General features: G+C 38.5%; 1 protein-coding gene across 1 annotated transcript; it reads right to left on the bottom strand.

Moving 5' to 3' along the window:
• Positions 1-18488: 18488 nt before the first annotated feature.
• LOC112999350 (uncharacterized) lies at positions 18489-19754 on the bottom strand. Its single transcript, XM_026125405.1, has one exon. It carries the CDS (start codon positions 19752-19754, stop codon positions 18489-18491), a length of 1266 nt encoding a protein of 421 aa, XP_025981190.1.
• Between the last annotated feature and the right edge of the window lie 711 nt (positions 19755-20465).

Here is a 20465-nt window from a genome sequence, read left to right as displayed (position 1 = left end):
AGTGCAAAACGTGACTTCAAAATTATTTATTTTCCCAATGTCGCAACCTACTCTTCGGCGGGAGGGTGAGGCGAGACTCAAGGGTGCGTCTTCCAAGAAAGGAAAATGCACGAGAGTCGCCACCAATGTTTATTCAAGGAAAACATTAGAAAAACCAAAAAGGGGTCCGCAACTTTTAAGAATAAGGGCTCAGGAGTTGTTTACGTGCGGGGAAGGTATTAGCACTCTACACGTCTGTCACAAGGGACGACAACCTTTAATCGAGTATGCAAAATCATGACTTCAATATTTATTTATTTTCCCCTTTTTTATGTTTTTTAGCTTTTGTGGTCGACAAGAGCGTTGCCCTTGCTCCTACGTATCCTCAAGTGTGATGAGAAACTCAAACCTACGTAGTTCTTTGAAAGCAAGAAAGTTATGTGTAGAGTTGATTTTAAACTTTTGAAAGGTTCATTTTAACCGATAAAAGTAAAGGAGACCATTAAGGCATTGGACCTTGAATGGATTAAAACTACTTTTGTGGATAAAATCTCAGTTACATGTTGATTTTAACTTTGGTTTCACTTATTTACTTTCAATCTCATTAAAAGACGACTTGTGAAGTAAATGATTGGTCGAAACTTTATTTTACAATGATGGAAAGAGATTACGGCATAAACAACTGGTTGAAACTTTATTTTACAATGATAAAATGAGATTACGGCACAAACGATCGATTGAAACTTTATTTTACAATGATAAAATAAGATTACGGCACAAACGATCGGTTGAAACTTTGTTTTTTACAATGAAATGAGATCACTGATGGTAGAAGAATAAGATGAAGAGGTGAAAAAGCAACAAAGGGGACCCCTAAGGGTGCATAGAGCGAATTCAAAATCTTAAAATAAAAACTAATCGGTTGAAGAACGAATAACGACGTAGGAATCGGTCACGATTGCGATTTGGAAGCGCCTCGGCCTCGTTTTTTCTTCTTCTTTCTCCTTCTCCTTAATTTCACTAAATCCTTTCAATGTTGAAAGTCTGAACCCCTTCCTTCAGCCCCCTCATGCCTATTTATAGGAAATAAGGGAACTTGGTTGATCAGCAGCTCGCCCAGGCGAGCTGTTGCTTCAACCTGAAGTAACCTTGCTCGCCCAAGCGAGCTCAGCTCGCCCAAGCGAGCTCAGCTCGCCCAAGTGAGCTGGTTACTTCACCCCTAAGTCATTTGGGGGCCCAGGCGTGCCAGGGGTCTAAAAAAGCCTCAAAATAATCCTTTTGTCCTCCCTTTTGGGTATTTTCTGCATCCTTTACCGAAATGTTGAAAAAACTTTCATATTGCATGACAACTGGTGTCAAGCAGCTCAATTTGGCTAGCAAAAATCAAAACTTAGCAAATGATCGTCCCCGAAAGAAATTAGTGTCTGACACCCAAGAGCGGTGAATTGCTTTTCTTTTATTACATTATTTTTTTATTATTTTTTTCGAATCGATAAGGATGTTGCCCTTGCTCCTACATATCCCCAGGTGCCACGAGGAAATAAAACCTACGTAGTTCTTTAAGTCTGAATGTTTGTGTATTAAATTGATTTTATGTTTTTGAAAGATTTATTTTAATTGCAAACAAAGAGTCATTAAGGCATTGGACTTTGAAACGACGTTTTAAATTTTGAAAAGCGGAGAGAATCGTTAAGGCGTTGGACCTTGAAACGATCTCAAGTGATATTTGATGAAAAGAAGTTAGGTTGTGAATTGAATTTTTTTTCACTTTTGTTGTGTTTATTACCAATTTTCATGACATTAGTGATCGATTAGAATTAAGCCTTACAAATAAAATGAAAATAGCATCGATAAGTGGAGAAGATAAATGCACACATAATATCACAGAGGACCCATAAGGGTACATAAATTACATCAAAATCTTAAGAAAAACTAATTGACTGTTGCACAGGCCGCAAGGCTAGCAAGAGAAAGGATGTAGGAAATGATCCACGATTCGATTTGACAGTGCCTCGACTTTGTTTTTTTCTTCTTCTCTTTCTCCCTGTGTTTTTTTTTTTGTTCCTTCAATTTCTAACCCTTAAACCCTTCCCTCTACATGGCTATGTATAGCAAAATCCATTTGGTGCAGGGGAAGCTCGCCCAGGCAAGTTGGTTGCTTTAGGTTGAAGGCATTCCATGGCCCAAGCGAGCCAGATGCTGGCCTGGGCTCAGGCCTAGAAACATCCAAAAAAGGGCCATTATGCCCCCATTTCTTTGTGGCTTTTGTTCCCGAACCCGACAATCAAACATCAACTTGAGTGATCCCTCGACCTTGCACTGCAACCGGTGCCAAACACCGTAATTTGATTAGCAATGATCAAAACGTCATATCCGAATGATAAAACATAATACCTGGATGAAATTAGGGTCTGACACATGTTATCACTCCAAGTCTAGAAGAATTGCAACAAGCTCATTTGTATATACTAAATAACAGTAATGAAGTTCTGCCATTTATAGTTCATCACGAAGCTTTAGTCAAGGAAAGTAACCCAAAAATGGCCAAGAATAGGGTGTTGAAAGAACATAACAAGACTTTTCTAAATTAGTTTAAAGATATAATCTTTGGTGATGATAATGCATCTGAAACATTAAGGAAGTTAGCAGATAGGCCTAAAAGAAATGTTATAACTTGGCAAGGATATGATATCAACAAGTATTTGTTCTACACGAAATCATAAGATGACAAGAGTACAATGCAAAACAATAGAGTTAGTCTAAGGGATGAATCTCAACACTTTTCTATTGCACATGATGACAATCCCCGTGTAGCTTCCATGCCTTACTTTAGAGTCATTGAAGAAATCTAGGAGGTTAATTATGTAAAATTCAGTGTCTATGTTTTCAAGTGTAAGTATAGCAATATCAATGTGCAAACCGATGATTTTGGATTTACTTTGGTAGATTTGAAGAAGCTCGCTTATCAGAATATGTCTTTTATCATGGCAAAACAAGCTAAACGGGTGTTTTATGTTCAAGATCCTTGTGATGAAAGATGGTCAGTTTTTCTACATGGAAAAACAATTGATGTTAATATTGAAGATGATGATTCAACTGTTGATACTTGACTAACTAGAAAATGTATCTATGGTATCACAGACTGAATTTGATATTCCTGAAGCATCCAATTTAAGGACAAAGAAAAAATACTTCAGACTGTAAGAGAGCGGTGGAGGCAGTTTAAGCCAGATTTGACCTCCAAATAGGCTCTGGCACACAACAAGGAGGGTGAGGATGACAAAGTATGTGAGATACGACATAAGTAAATAGACGTGGAACCAGTTTTGTCAGAGCCATAAAGACCCTTCATGGGAGGTTAATTGATTTTCATTATTTTTTAAACTTCATATTTACGTATTATTGTCAACCCTATTAGGTTAGCCTTATGTTTAATTGTCACAGGATGTTCGAAAGAAGTCGCTGGCCATTTAGAAGCATAACACTTCCCCTCACACGTTGTCTCATGGGGGTTATGATTCTCTAGAACATAAGTTGATGGATGAAAAGAAAAAGAAATGATTGGAGGAAGCAGCCCAATCCAGAAGCACTGACACAATCATTGATCCTCCATCTCCCATTAGACGACACATGAAGTGGAAGATGGCTGACACAAAAAAAATTAGGTCAAATGACATCTACGGCAGCAAAGGAAATTAAAGATAGGAATGTAAGTGACTCTCATTTGTTAGTGATCCTTTTTTATAATAATTGTTGGATGAGTAAACCAAATTTTTTTAACCTATTGACTACATGATTCCTTAGAAGAGCATGACTCACAAGAAAGCTTTGTCGCCCATGGATGTTAGGATGTACTGATTGCTGCCATTGGGCAACCAGAGCACCCTGGTCGTGTTCGTGCTGCCAGAGCTGGTGTCATGATCAAACACTACTTTGGACCGACTTCATGGGGCTATTGCACCTCTTCGTCGATGGCTCCTGAAGACCTAGAGCAGCTGACACAAAAGATCAGAGACCAGCTGGAGGAGTCGATCACACAAAAAGTGACTCAATGATTAATATTGTCCTTTAGCCAGATGTAATCCCAAATGCAACCGCAGATGCAATCATAGGAACTCGCACAACCTCCTGAGGCTGAGGTTGGTCCTTCTGTTACTTGTGTCAGCACAAAGGAAAGTTGTGTCGATCCCTCAGGGTAGGACCCAGAAATGGGTGACTCAGACAAATGTGGGTTGTATGTCTATGACAATCCTCCCCAACTGGTTGTTCTTGGAAGATTTTATAAGGGGTCAACGACCATCCACAACGTTCCTCTGAGCAATAATCAATTGAAGGTCGATGTTGAGGAAGTTCGAGATGCTAATGCTTGCAATTTTGTACCCACTAAAGAGGTTTAGTTAGTGGGGCATGCACTTAACACCTTCTTTGCTTGGCCAACACATCTTGTAAAGCCTTTTTTAGAACAAGTATTTCATTTTATTTTTTTAACAATTATTAAAAAAGGATTTGTTACAAATCCAGTTTTCATTGTCATTCGCTTATGTTTATTAACCATGTATCATAAACAGGGAGTTAAGGGACCGGCAAAACCTATAGATAGGTCGGATCTTGATGTCAATCCCCTATAATGACATTGACCATCCCACAACTTTTTCTTAAGCTGTTGCAGGTGTCGTGGGATGCTACCATGTTTGGGGTGCATAATGATAACTTTCCATTGTATATAAAGCAGGAACATCTTTCTGAAATAGCACATGATGGTCAATGTCTGAGCATCTCTGTTATACAATTGTGGATTTTGTAAGTCACTTTACATTTTTGTATATTACCTAATTGATTGTTTTAAATTTATACATAATTTACTTTATTTTAACAACAATAGGCATATGACTGAAACAAGTATGCGAGCAGGGAATATCGATGTGTATGGATTCCTCGAGCCATACTCCATACAAAAATTTGGGCAATCGCAATTTGAATCAGAAGATTATATTAAGAAATGGATGCAGAATTCACTGAGAGATGTGTACCTAGGAGCCTACTTGAATGGGTAAGTTAAACTGAACAAATCAATTTAAATCATGTAAGCTTTATAATAACTTAATGCTCTCCAATGTAGTGCACATTGGCAAATGATCGTTATTTTTCCTAAGGACAATGTTGTCATCTGGTTTTGTTCCTAGCACAATAAACCCGACAACTACTTGAAAGGAATTATTAACAGGTCAATTATATTTTGTAATACATTTACTTTATGATTACAATTCGACATCAATATTTTAATTGTACAATACACATGCATGTTTCTCTTAATCAGTGCTTTGAAGGGATTCAACAACAGTCATGGAAGTAAATCCAAGGGTGTTGCTAGATGGATTTTAGTTAAAGTAAGTCATTTAAATAATGTTTGATCCCTTAAAAATTAAATTTTATTACTCTTTACACTAATTTTTGGTTAACTTTGAATATCTAAATATCCTATTCAATTTAGTGAAATAAGCAAAAAGGAAGCACTGGGTGCGAGTACTACGTAGTGCATTGCAACGATAGTCCTAGGAGGTTCCAAAGATAATTGGAAAACGACAATTGTTTACTTCAAATATAATTCAATTGGTTATAATTGTTATCATTCAGACTTATGTATTAACTTATGTTTTATTATATCATGTAGTATTTTACTGATCAAAGACCATTGGAATCAGAGAGAATGAAGGCAATTTGCATTCAGTGGGCAAGATATTATCTAAAAGTTAAAAATCAAACACTAGGAGTTTAAGTAATTTTAGAATTGTAGAGTTATGTTAATTTAGATTAGGTTACAAATGATTTTATGTATTGACTTTCATTACTTCAATTATTTCTTTTAATTCATAGTAAATATTCAATTTTACATTATCGACAAAATTTAAATTGCTTGATAAAAAATTATCTAGAATGGTTCTGCTTTTCAGTTTACATGTTAATTTGGGTTAATTAAAAAAAACAAATTGGATATTAAAAAAATTACAAAAACAACATCGGTTCTTCTAAAATTTGATGTTTTCAAAAACATTAGTTTCTAGAAAAACCAATGTTATTTTCTTATTACCAACATCGGTTTTCAAAAAAAAAAAGATCGATGTTGTCGTTGATTGACAACATCAGTTGTAGTAAAAACTGATGTTGTATTTGAAAATCATCATCGATTTTCATAAAAAAAAAAAACAAATGTAGTTTTGTACACATTTTACAATTTTTTTTTGTTATTTTTTACTATATGACATCAATTTTGTAGAAAATTGATGTTGTGTAGTTTAGTTAACATCTGTTTTAGAAAATCAATATTAATGTTGAGACTTTTAACGTCGATAGTTTCAACATTAATTAATAACTGATGTTGAAAGTCTTTAATAATTAATGTTAAAAGTCTATTTTCTAATAATATATCATACATCATTTGAACATGCATCTACATATATTATAACCAAAATAATACTTCCACTATATAGAATGAGAAATTATTCTGTAGGAGTAATACTATTGAGCTAAAGTATTTTGAAACGATAAGTGAAGTTGTTTTGGCATTATCTGAAGAGAGAGGGCATTGGTTATTGTGGGTGGTAAATGTGAAAATTGGTGTATGACACCATTAATATGGACGCAGCTTTTTAACCAAATGGGGGTAAAATTTTGCCCAATTTTCCAATCGAGGGTATCTATTAAAAAATTACCTAAAAGGGGGTAAGTCGTAACACCTGTTACGACTTCTGACTTAAAAGTTGTAACACTTGTTACGACTTCTTAATTTTTTTTAACTGAAATCGTAAAATTATTTACGACTCCAGTTAAAACTTTTTTTTACGACTTTGAAGTCGTAAAGAATTTTTTTTTTTTGGTTTTACAACTTTAAAGTCATCAAACCTTTTTATTTTTTTTAATTTTTTTTAAGGTTTACGACTTTAAAGTTGTAAACCTCTTCTTTTTAATTTTTAAGTTTTTTTTAAATTTAAAATTTTTACGCTTTTTTTAAATAAAACAATTATTTAAATGTATAATAAATAATATTAACTTGACTTATTTATTAGTATATTTTTAATGATTTTATTTGATATGTTATTAATTTATTTTAATGTTTTATTATTTAAAACATGTTATATATTTTTAATATTGTTTTATTTAAATGTTTTTGCTTATTTAAAGTTTGAATAATCTATTAATAAAAATTAAAAACAATATAATTAATACATTAATATAAAACGCACAATACAAATGGAAGAAAAACATAAAAAGTACTAATTATTTTAGTCATGTACTTGTTTGTATGGATAATTAGTATGATTATGTCCTTCACTTCTACATAATGAGCATTTCTTAGGCCTATTTGAAATTGGTTCGTCCATCTCCTTATGTATTCGAGTAGTGGTCGGCCTGCCTGATGTTTGTTGTCATTTCAAATGATTAGGCATAAAATATGGAACAAAATATTGAGGCCATGTGTCTTCACTTCCAAGGGAAGAAAGTGATGTTGATAAACTTTGCAAATGTTTTCCAACTTGTGTCATACCCTAATTTCATCCGGGGACTATCGTTTGTTGATCATTTGATCCTTGCTAGTCGACTTACAGTTTTGAATGCCAGTTACAGTGCGAAACAGATGATCATTCGATGTTTTGATCAAGAATGTGAATAATACCCAAAGGGGAGGGCAAAAGGGTCATTCTAGGCTTTTTTTTTTAACCCTGGCTCACCTCTGGCTAGTATGGGCCCCCAAATAGCTTAGGGGTGAAGTAACCAGCCTGCCAGGGTGAGCAAGGTTACTTCAAGTTGAAGCAACAGATCGCCTGGGCAAGCTACCATGACCCCTAATGCCATCTTTTGCTATAAATAGGCGTGAGGGAGGCTGAGTAAAGGGTTCCAAGGTCCAGCATTGAGAGAAATTGAGAGAAATCAGAGAGAAGAAGAAGAAAGAAGAGAAAAATGTGGCCAAGGCGCTACCGAAATGCGATCGCAATCGACTTCTACATTGTTCTTCGTTCATTCGTCGTTTGTCATCTGGTTAGTTTTTGTTTTAAGGATTTGAATGTGATCTATGCACCCTTAGGGGTTCTCTTTCTTGTTTTGTGCATCTTTATCTCCTTCTTCTACCATCAATAATCTCATTTTCTTCTTGTAAAGTAAGTTTTAACCGATAATTAGTGCCGCAAGTTATCTTTACAAAAGATTGAAGGTTAATAAACAAAACCAAAATAAAAGCAATTCATAAACTTCTTCATTTCATCAAATATCGCTTGATATTGTTTCAAGGTCCAACGCCTTAACGACTCTCTCTGCTTTTCACCAAATATCGCTTGAGATCATTTCAAGGTCCAACGCTTTAACGATTCTCTCCGCTTTTCAAATTTTTAAAACATCGTTTCAAGGTCCAACGCCTTAAATGACTTTTGTTTGCAATTAAAATCGATCTTTCAAAAAACATAAAATCAATGTAACACACAAACTTTCAGACTTAAAGAACTACGTATGTCTAAATTCCTCATCGAACCTAAGAATACGTAGAAGCAAGGGCAGCACCCTTGTCGACCCCAAAAAAATAAAAAATATAAAAAGGAAAAATACAGAATTTTGAAGTCATATTTTGCACACTCGATTAAAGGTTGTCGTCCCTTGTGACGGGCGTGTGGGGTGCTAATACCTTCCCTATGCGTAAACAACTCCCGAACCATCATTTTCAAAATTCGCAGACCCCTTTTTGGTTTTTCTAGCATTTTCCTCGAATAAACATTGGTGGCGACTCCGCGAGTTTTCTTCATGAGAAGACGCACCTTTGTTTTTTTCCTTGCCCTCCTATCGAAGGGTAGGTTGCGACAGTTGGTGACTCCACTGGGGACGGTTAGAGAGTTAGGCTATTCAGTTAGTGTGCAATGTTTTTATCATGGCTTCTTCTTTATTTATGTTCCCTTTTCCCTTTTATCTTCTGTTTTATCCATATTTGTATATAACCTTTGCTATGTTGTGTTTGGTGTGTGTTTGTCTATCGATTACATTCATAGTTAGAAATATTTTTTTCTACGCACAAATGGCACCTATACCTCGCACACATATTGAGATGTTAGGCCCTATACCCGGGTCTATGTGAGCCATAAGGAGTGGAGGTCGATTTGTGGTCATGCTAGGTCTCTGACTCGCTTGATAACAGTGAAGCACCTCATCTAGAGTTTTCCTCTTTTAGTGATGCCTTGTCGCTGATAGTCCTTATCGCCACAATGTGGATGATATCTCAAGAAGCCAATAAAGTTACATGAAACCAGCCTTGGGAATTATCACTAGATGTGGACTTTTGGATCCTTTCTATTAGGTTCCTGAATTAGAGGGCATATAGCAAACGCACTCTGGCATGTTCCTTGATTGCATCATGCATCTCTTCATGGCATCGTAATGGACATATCATTCCTGCATTTATGATTTATCATATTCATGTATCGCATTTGCATAAGTCATCGCATTATCATACATCTTCATTTAGCATGCTTTTGTTCTGCCAACTGCATATATTTTATTTTCATCGTTATGTGAACTCATGCATGATCCTTGCATTTTCCTCTTCAAAAAAAAAACAAAACAAAAAAGAAAGAAAAAAAAGAAGGTCACTATGAAGCATGAAAGTTCACACCATATTCTTAGTTACATGGGTTGGGTACCATGATGATGGCTATAAACCAACCATGTTGGGATTATACACTCATTTCTCTTAAAAAAATGATTGAAAATCATGTGAACATGGTACCTAATGCATGGTTAACTAGGAAATGGTGGTTCTTCGGGCATCTCATGTCGATCTCATGATTACATTTGCCATGCATAGCATAAGGATGCCCTAGTCATTCATCTCCATGATACGTTGTGGAAGTATTGACAATCAAGATTTCTATTCCTTGGATTATGGGTTTGAACCAAGCACATGTTTTTAAGGAAAGGTTCATCAAGTCAAGGTCAAGTATGGAAGTAACCAGCTTGCAAAGTTGGGGCAGAAGATGGATCGAGTTACATCACTTCTTTGTCTACTGCCAACACATGATTGAGCTAAATAATTTACAAAAAAAATTAAGGATTGTTGACGTCTATTTTTTATTTCCAGTTTCACTTTGACAATATGTGACGAACAATGTTGTTTTAATGAAAATCTGAATTGATTCAACCCTATGTTCTATTGAATGTACTGTGTAAAATTTGCAATACTTTGACAATGCATCATTTACATACACCCATGCTTATTTTTCTTTTCACATTGGTGACATTGCTCATTGCATTCTTTCCTTGAAATCAGAATTGTAATCATTGTAATCAAAAGGAAAAAATGTGTTTTACGGCACCCTTACCAAACGCGTGCCAGAGCTAGAGTAATGAGTGAAATGGAGGAGGTGCAAGAGCAGATGAAGGCTGACATGGAGGCCATGAAAGAGCAAATGACCACAATGATGGAAGCCATGATGAGTAATTGAGTATGAAAAGAGTGATGGAGGTCAAGACAGCTACAGTCATTGCCACAAGTACCGCCACTAAGGTGGACCCAACTCACCCATCTGGCCTCAATCAAGTAAATCTTCCAGTCTTGGATATGGTAGGGCAGGGAGGCAAAGCGTTAGGAAGTACCGGTGGCCCTCATTTTGTGCAAGTTCAGAACAAGAATTCCTTCCCACCATATGGCTTGCCTCCCAACTATACACCACCCGATGTTGCACACGCTCCCGATGAGAATGTCAATAACTTCACTCCCATACACATTGAGAGCCAACAACCCCAATCTGATCATGTACATGTCTCTTAACCCATGGAGGGGACACATGAAGCACCCCGAGACCACACTCTAGCCAACTTCGAGCCTCACCTCGAATGTGCCACTGAGGGGCAAGCATTTGGTGGCATACCCATGTCAAACACTTTGGGGGGGACCTCAGTATCACCCACAACCACAATCCTTGCATTTTGCATTGGAAAGACTGCATCCTGCCGTAGTGGAAAGGGAGAAATTTGATCGTATATATAGGAAAGGCTGAGGGCTATTGAAGGAGGCGGAGATTATGCCTTTGCTGACATAGCAGAACTATGTCTAGTGCCCGACGCCGTTATCCCTCTGAAGTTCAAGGTGTCGGATTTTGATAAGTACAAGGGGACTACTTGTCCCAAGAATCACCTGAAAATGTACAACAGGAAATTGGGGCATACTCAAAAAATGAAAAATTACTGATGCATTTCTTCCAAGAAAGTCTTACTGGGGCAGCCATCACCTGGTATACTAATCTGGAACCTTCCCAAGTCCACTCTAGGAAAGACCTAATGGTTGCTCTCATTAGGCAGTTGTCATACCCTAATTTCATCCGGGGGCGATTGTTTGTCAACATGTGGATTTTTGCCAGCCGAGTTGAGCTGCTTAACACCAATTGTCGTGCAATCCGTAGGGTTTTGCGACGTTTCAGAAGGAAATGAGCAAAATGGTCAATTTAGGGCCATTCTTCAGCCCCTGGGCCTATAAAATAACTTAGAGGAGAAGCAACCAGCTCACCTGGGCGAGCTGAGTTGCAACCTCCTCCCCCTATTTTGCTATAAATAGGCGTGGGGGGCTGTAGCGAAGGGAGTCAACACCCTTAGTGAGCAAATTCTACTAAAATTGGTGACAATAAGGAAAACAAAGAAGAAAAATTGAGGCCGAGGTGCTTCCGTAACGCTTTCATGACCAATTTTGTGGACATTCTTTGTTGTTCTTCATCCTTTCTTCATCGTTCATCATTCTTCGACCGGTTAGTTTTTTTATTTTGAAGCTTTCAATTCATTCTATGCCCCCTTAGGGGGCCATTCTTGCTTTGTATGTCTTCATCTTCATTCTTCTACCGTTGGTATTCTTTTTCTTCGTTTTAAACGAATTTCGACCGATCGTTTAAACTATAATCTCACTTAATCAATGTTAAAATGAATTTCAACCAATCGTTTGTGTTGTAATCTCGTTTAATCACCTTTAAAATAAAATTCAACTGATCGCTTATGTTGTAACCTCGGTTAATCATCAAAAAGGTAAGTTTCAACCGGTCATTTACTTTGAAGGTTTTCTTTAAATGAGTTGAGAAATAACCAAGTAAAACCAAAGTTAAAATCAACTCACAAATCAAGCTTTGTCCGCAAGAAAATCGCTTGAAACCGTTCTAAGGTCCAACACCTTAACGCTCCCTTTTTACTTTTATCGGTTAAAATGAACCATTTAAAAGTCTAAAATCAATGCCATAACTTTCTTGCTTTTTAAAGAACTATGTAGGTCTGAGTTCCTCATCGCAATTGAGGATACGTAGGAGCAAAAACCCACTTTTGTCAACCCCAAAAGATAAAAAACATAAAAATGAAAAATGAAACAAACTTGAAGTCATGATTTTGCACATTTGATTAAAGGTCGTCATCCCTTGGGATGGACGCGTGGGGTGCTAATACCTTCCTCATGCGTAAACAACTCCTGAACCTTTTATTCTTAATGCTCGTAGACCACTTTTTGGTTTTCTCTAACGTTTTCCTCAAATAAACATTGGTGGCGACTCCACGCATTTTCCTTCCTTGGAAGACGCACCCGTGAGCCTCGCGTTGCCCTCTTGCCAAAGGGTAGGTTGCAACAACAGTATCAGTACAATTCTGATATGGCTTCAGATAGAATGCAGCTATAGAACATGTGCAAGAAGGAGCATGAATCTTTTAAAGAATACGCCCAAAGGTAGAGGGATCTGGCAACTCAAGTAGTGCCCGCAATGATGGAAAAGGAGATGATAACAATGATAGTAGACATGTTGTAATGACCCGCCTCGTCGCTACGATATCACCACTCTAATAACTAGAAAATTTTATTCTTTTTCTATCTTTTATGAAAACTCCATTATTTTGCTTATGAAAATCGTAGTAAATTTGAATTTCACAAATATATATATATATATATATATATATATATATATATATATATATCCCCAAACACGCACCAATGTTTAACCGAGTACATGAATATTAGTATAGTAGTTCAGTACACATCATACACATAATGAAGATTAAATTAGTTCGAACATATAATTAAATCTGTCATTTACATCCTTAACCCAACAAAAGAAAGCATGAACCACCATGGAGGATTTGATTAACAAAATACAACTCTCTCCCCAACATAATCCCAACGTCATCACGTCGGCTTGGCGGTTCCTCAACAGAATCTCATCCCTGCACCCTACTGCTGTCATTCTACTCCCAAGAACAAGGTTCGCGATCATCACAGCTATCAACCACACGATACAAAATTGCAAGGGTGAGTTCATTATAAAAAGAACCAATGTTAAATCCAAATAATCACAATGTTAAATTACACAACATTCATTATCCAGCACTCACATCCAACAATTGTTCATTGTCCACATCCGACAATTACTCATCATCCATATAAAACAATTACTCATCATCCATCCATGGATCCAATCAAGACTGCACAGAATGATGCATGCACCTGACTCAACTCTTAGATGCAATGTGGTACGTACCAACAACCAAATCCCAGGAAAAAGCCTAAGTGTGTCCACACGACACTCTCACTTAGGAAACCATGCAAAGTTCATCGAGACCACCCGGTTGTGCACGTAACTGCCCCCCCCCCCATAGGTGATCAGCCTGGGGCCAAAAGGATTTCCCTACCAGGTGACAAGCCCCCTCAGTACAAAGTACACTCTGCCACAGTTATTCTATTTCCTGTGTCGTATGAGCTATGAACATGGCCTAAAGAAGTGCCAAAGACCAAGGACCAATTAAAGCGCCTAAGCATCCCCTCATAAATGCTTAGATTCTTTAACCACGCTTGCCACCCACGTCTAGGTTATCCAACAAGGTCAGTGCACTCCATCCCCCATGAACATACACTACATACGACGTATAAACATGGCCCAAAGCAAGTGCCAAAGACCCTGGAAGATCAGTGCAGTTCGCCCCCCACGAACATACACAACATCCAACGTATGAACGTGGCCCAAAGCAAGTGCCAAAGACCCTGGAAGATCAGTGCACTTCGCCCCCCACGAACATACACAACATGCACATGCCAAAGCATTTCCAACATCAATCAACATTCCATTTTCACATCATTCTTAACATAGACATCATCTCGTCTCAATGAAGTTATCAACACGACAACGACCTCATTTCATATTCACATAATCATCAACAATACCATTAATTCATGTTGACATGGTCTTTATTAACAATGTCAACTCAAATCAATATCATCATAAACATCAATATCACCACATATCAATTAAAGTCACCAATAGCGACATCAACCATAAGTCTCATTCCGCATGTACATATATTTTCCACGCCTGAGGTTCACACTCCCCAGGTCTTCAAATAACACCAGTTTAATAAACAATAATGTTATTCATCAACAATAGATATATTGCATCCCATTCATTAAAAACATAGTTTTTCTTGAAAGGAAATCAGGATGCAATAGGGACAGGCAGATATTCTCATAGCTAGGTTCCCTGACCCTAACTATGGTGTCAAAATGGTAAATTTTATAATAACTCCCCTCACCTATCATGAGCTCTCTGTCAATTCTTCTTTGCATCACTTAGAGGTCTCTCTCTCGTTCGTGCTTGTCGGTCCAACGCAAGTCTCTATTACGCCAAAATGAAAGGAATTTAGCATAGGCTTCAAAAACAAGATCAAAGGCAACATTCGGGGTCAAATACCACTATCAAAACATAAGGGACTGAGGGGTATTTTGGGCTCTACAGAAAAGAAACATCTTTTTCAAATTTTGATCACGCCAATGCGACCGGGGTTCAGTGAATGCCGCAAAAACAACCTCAAGGTTATAAAAAGATAACTTTTACAATGTCTCATTCTCTAGGGGTTTTCAAAGGAAGTGTAAAAACACCCTATTACAATACCCAACACATAAGAGACACTAAGAGGAACTCAAACTAGCTAGGAGAAGGCTTAGAAGTCAAGGTTACCTTAGAGAAACTTTGAAATAGAGGATTGAGGGATTTTCTCCATCAAATCTTCGAGGAGGATTCTGAGGATTCCGCTCCGATTAAAGTGTTCCTCTTGGTGTGGGGGTGCAACGGCGGCTCACGACAGCCATCGGTGGTCTTGGGTGGTGGAAAATAAGGTTTTAGGGTTTGGGAGACCTTTTTGGGGGAAGAGGAGAGTGAAAATCGTGTTTTTCACGCTAAGGACGTATTTATAACCTGCAACTTTCGCTTAGCGGGCCTGTCTCTCTAAGTTGAAGCCCTCTTCTTGTGCTTAGAGCAAGGATTTAGGCTTAGCGCAGCCCCCTCTGCACTAGGGCTTGCTTAGCGCACCTTCTGGGCGCTCAGCGCACTTTCTCTCAGTTGGAATTGGACTTAGCGCGGCTTTGGGCCGCTCAGCGCAATTCCCCTCGGTTGGAATTGCGCTTAGCGTACCTTTTTCGCTTAGTGGGAGACCAAAATTTATTATTTTAAAGATCCCAACGGTCAGACTATAGAAACATATCTTAGGGATATCCCGACAAAACTTGAAGACGATCCAACTGTTAATGAATCCGGTATCGCGATTTCACTAAACTAGGTTTTGGTAAAATCTAAAATCTCATACCACACATGACTAGTTCAAGGCATACTTCAACTCATTCAAGTTTATCATATAGTCAAAAAACACAATAAATACAATTAAACATCGATTTATAACTTATAATATCTCGGGGTGTTACAACTCTCCTACCCTTTTAGAAATTTCGTCCTCGAAATTTACCTGACTCAAACAAGGATGGATAGGCGGCTTGCATCTGACTCTCAAACTTCCACGTGGCATCTTCTCTTGATGTACCTCCCCATATCACCTTGACCAATGGAATCTCCTTCCCTCTTAGGTGCTTTGATCGTCTATCCTCGATCCTCAAAGGCAATGTTTCATATGTCAAGTTCTGTTTTACTTGTACCTCATCCAATACGACCACATGTGATGGATCATGGATATACTTATGGAGTTGAGACACATGAAAGACATTGTGAAGATTAGAAAGTGATGGGGGTAATGCAATTTGGTATGCCACAGGGCCAACTCTCTTAAGAATTTGGAAAGGACCGATAAAGCAAGGTGTGAGTTTTCGGGATTTCAATGCTCGACCAACCCCAGTCCACGGAGTGACTCTCAAGAATACATGATCACCAACCTCGAATTCCAAATCTTTTCTCCTCTTATCCTGATAACTTTTCTGTCTACTCTAAGTGGTCCTCATCATTTTTTGGATCAACTTCACATTCTCAGTGGTTTAATGTACCACTTCAGGTCCTAAGGTGAGGTTGTCTCCGGGCTCTAGCCAACATAGAGGTGTCCTACACCTTCTACCATATAAAGCTTCATAGGGAGCCATGCCAATGGTAGAGTGAAAAATGTTGTTGTAAGTGAACTCTATCAATGGCAGGAAACTCTCCCAACTTCCCTTTTGCTCTAAGACACACGCCCTTAAAAGATCCTCCAGGGACTGAATGGTCCATTTAGTTTGACCATCAGTTTGAGGATGGTAGGCTGAACTTAGTTTAAGCTTGGTCCCTATCGCTTTGTTCAGGCTCTCCCAAAATCTAGAGGTAAACCTAGGATCTCTATCAGACACTATGCTAGATGGCACACCATGTAATCTAATAATCTCACTAATATACAGGGAGGTCAACTTCTCCAAGGAAAATCTGATGTTAATGGGAATAAAGTGAGCAGACTTGGTCAACCTATCAATAATAACCTAGATAGAATCAAAACCTTTGGGGGTTCTAGGTAGTCCTACGACAAAATCCATGGAAATATTGTCCCATTTCCACTAGGGTCCAAGGGTTGTAACTTCCCGAAAGGTCTCTGGTGTTCTATCTTAGCCTTCTGAAAAACTAAACATGCATACACAAACTCACTAACCTCTCTCTTCATGTTGGGCCACCAAAACATCATCTTCAAATCCTGATACATCTTGGTAGCACCAGGATGTATGCTCAAGTTACTCCTATGTCCTTCCTCTAGGATCATCTTCCTAAGTTCAGGCACATTGGGAACACAAATCTTATCTTGAAGTCTCAAGACTCCATCTAATCCAACCTTGAAACTACTATCTCTTTCTGACTCTATAGCTTCTAACTTGGTCCTCAGAAAAGGATCAGTCTTATGGCCTTCCCTGATATCTCCTAGTAACTCACTAGTGATTCTCAAAGTTCCTAATCTCACACTATTAGGAGTAACCTCACATGCAAGACTAAGGTCTCTAAACTGTTCTAGGAGATCCATCTCTCTAATCATCAAGGCGGATATATGTTGGGATTTCCTACTCAAGGCGTCAACCACTACATTGGCTTTGTCGGGATGGTAGCTAAGCTCAAAATTATAATCTTTAAGAAACTCTAACCATCTCCTTTGATGCCTGTTCAGCTCTTTCTGACTAAACAAGTACTTAAGGCTCTTATGATCACTAAACACCTCAAACTTGGAGCCAAACAAGTAATGCCTCCACATCTTAAGGGCAAAAACTACAGCAGCTAACTCCAGGTCATGAGTGGGATAATTCCTCTCATGAGTCTTAAGTTGTCTAGAAGCATAGGCCACAACTTGGCCAATTGCATCAACACTCCTCCTAAACCCATCTTTGATGCATCATAATACACCTCAAAGGGTTCCCTCGGGTTAGGCAAAACTAGCATTAGAGCGGTGGTCAATCTTTCCTTAAGGGTCTGAAAACTATGCTCACACTGGGTGTCCCACACAAAAGCTTGACCCTTACGAGTCAGTTTAGTCAAAGGCAAAGCTAACTTGGAGAAACCTTCTATGAATCTTCGGTAGTATCCTGCCAAACCCAAAAAACTCCTAATCTCAAAAACAGATTTAGGGCTCTCCCACTCAAGAACGGCTTCTATCTTAGATGGATCTATAGCTATGCCCCCTTGAGATACCACATGCCCTAGGAAACTAACTTTCTCTAACCAAAACTCACACTTGGACAACTTAGCATAGAGTTGTCGGTCCCTAAGGGTATGCAACACAATCCTCAAATGTTCTTCATGTTCCTCTCTAGTCTTGGAGTATACTAAAATACCATCTATGAATACCACCACAAAACTATCAAGGTAAGGGTAAAAGACTTTATTCATGTAGTCCATAAACACACCTGGAGCATTAGTCACACCAAAGGGCATGACTAGATACTCATAGTGATCATAACGGGTCCTAAAAGCAGTCTTAGGTATGTCCTCAGACTTCACTCGATTCTGATGGTAACCTGACCTAAGGTCTATCTTACTGAACACACAAGCTCCTACCAGTTGGTCCATAAGGTCATCTATTCTAGACAAAGGGTATTTATTCTTAACCGTCACCTTATTCAACTGGCGGTAGTCTACACACAACCTCATGGTCCCATCTTTCTTCTTCACTAACAACACTGGTACTCCCCATGGAGACACACTGGGTCTCACAAACCGCTTCTCCAACAACTCCTCTAACTATTTCTTAAGCTCGACAAACTCTATAGGAGACATCCTATAAGGGGCTAGGGATATGGGTCCAGCACCAGGTACCAGATCTATGGAAAACTCTATCTCTCTCTCAGGTGGCAGACCAGATATATCCTCAGGAAACACTTCAGGAAACTCTCTGACAACAGGGAGGTCACACATAGAAACCTTTGTCTCTATTCCCAGGCTATACAAGATCATGTACACTTGAGCATCTTCTTTTAAAGATGTCACAACTTGGTTGGCAAAGATAAACATCATATCCTTACTCCCTCCAGAATCATCAAACGCCACAGTTTTATCAAAACAGTTTAACAAGACATGGTTGGAAGATAACCAGTCCATACCAAGAATAACTTCAATCTGGCTCAAAGGCAAACAAATCAAATCAATCAAGAATGTTCTACCAGAAATTTCCACAGGACAGTCTAAACACACATCAGAATTTAACACAAAACCACTAGTTGGGGTTTCTACAATCAGATTTTTATTTAAAGAAGATACAGAAAGCTTACTTTTCTCTACACACGAATAGGATATAAAAGAATGGGTTGCACTAGAATAAAACAGCACAAGTAAAGGAATTCCATTTATGAAACATTCACCTTGGATTAGATCCTTGGATTTTGAAGCTTCAACACCGTTAAGGGTAAAGACTCTTCTAGTGGCCTTTGGATGTCCAGTTTGGTCATTTAGGCCCCCACCATTTTGCTCCCTCTTGGGATCTGGACAATCTCTCTGAAAATGCCTTTTTTGTCTACAATTAAAACATGTTATGCCTTTATCAGGGAAATTTGAGGAGATGTGCCCTAGCTTTCTACATCTGTAGCATGTGATCTGAGTGGGGAAAGTATTGGGTTTGCTACCACTACCACCTGCAAATCCCCTAGCAACAGTCCTCTGACTGACATGGCGGTTACCATATTGCTTAGGAGGAGTCGAGTATGGTTTTACCCAATGTTGAGGCCCATTCTTTTTGTTCCTCATTGGACCTGTACTCCTATAATAGGTCGCCCTATCTTGGGAGTCTTCATCCCAAATCCGACACATATTAACCAAAAGTGGGAACTGACGAACACCTTGGTAATTCACAGCTTGCTTCACTTCAGGTCGTAAGCCATTCAGAAACTTTACACACTTGGAACTTTCACCATCTCTCCCTTGATAATGGGGAAAGTACCTCACCAACTCCTCAAACTTGGCTGCATATTCAGCCACAGTCATGTTTCCCTGCTTAAGCTCCAAGAACTCCATCTCCTTTTTGTTCCTAACATCCTCAGGAAAGTATTTCTCCAAAAATACCCTCTTGAAGACATCCCAGGTCACATCTTGACCTTCAACCTCTAGTCATTGGCGAGTATTCTCCCACCAATACTCAGCTTCTTCCACTCAAGTATGTGTACCAAGAGCAACCTTTTTCCCCTCCGGACATGCCATAACTTGGAAAATTTTCTCAATTTCCCTTATCCAGTTCTGAGCATCATCAAGGTTGTATCCTCCCGTAAAAGAAGGAGGGTTGTTTCGTTGGAAGCGGTCCAACCCCTGGTACTCAACAGCTCCACCAGCTTCTCCCCTATTTGGATTCCCTATAGCTTGAGCTAAGGCTTGAAGGGCATCAGCTATCGCACGATCATTCCGTCCAGCCATCACTCCCTATACACACCAGGGAGTTAGAGTTGGAAGGAATACACACAAACAAAGAACCACACAAAATCACAACCATCACAAGTTCCTACTTGGTTACTTTTGAGAATTGATGCCTCAATACATTAACACCCACTTTCCATCATTTGTATTTTCTGATCGCTTGCCATATCATCCCATTGCCCTTCACAAATTATACAGATGGCCAGTCTGATAACTCGTGACTCGGCATTGAAACTCATGGTATAGCAGACATCAGAAAAACAAATCCAATATGACTACAACAATCAGATCTCTATAACTCATGGAACACAATAAGTG

This window comes from Glycine max, chromosome 14, assembly GCF_000004515.6.
Source record: "Glycine max cultivar Williams 82 chromosome 14, Glycine_max_v4.0, whole genome shotgun sequence".
Lineage (NCBI taxonomy): Eukaryota > Viridiplantae > Streptophyta > Magnoliopsida > Fabales > Fabaceae > Glycine > Glycine max.
Note: the sequence above shows the minus strand (reverse complement) of the source record. Positions and strands in the feature narration are given on the sequence as shown.

Bases quoted from the DNA above. Each gene is read 5' to 3' on its own strand.
- LOC112999350 (XM_026125405.1), bottom strand. From the start codon at position 19,754: ATGGAGTTCTTGGAGCTTAAGCAGGGAAACATGACTGTGGCTGAATAT.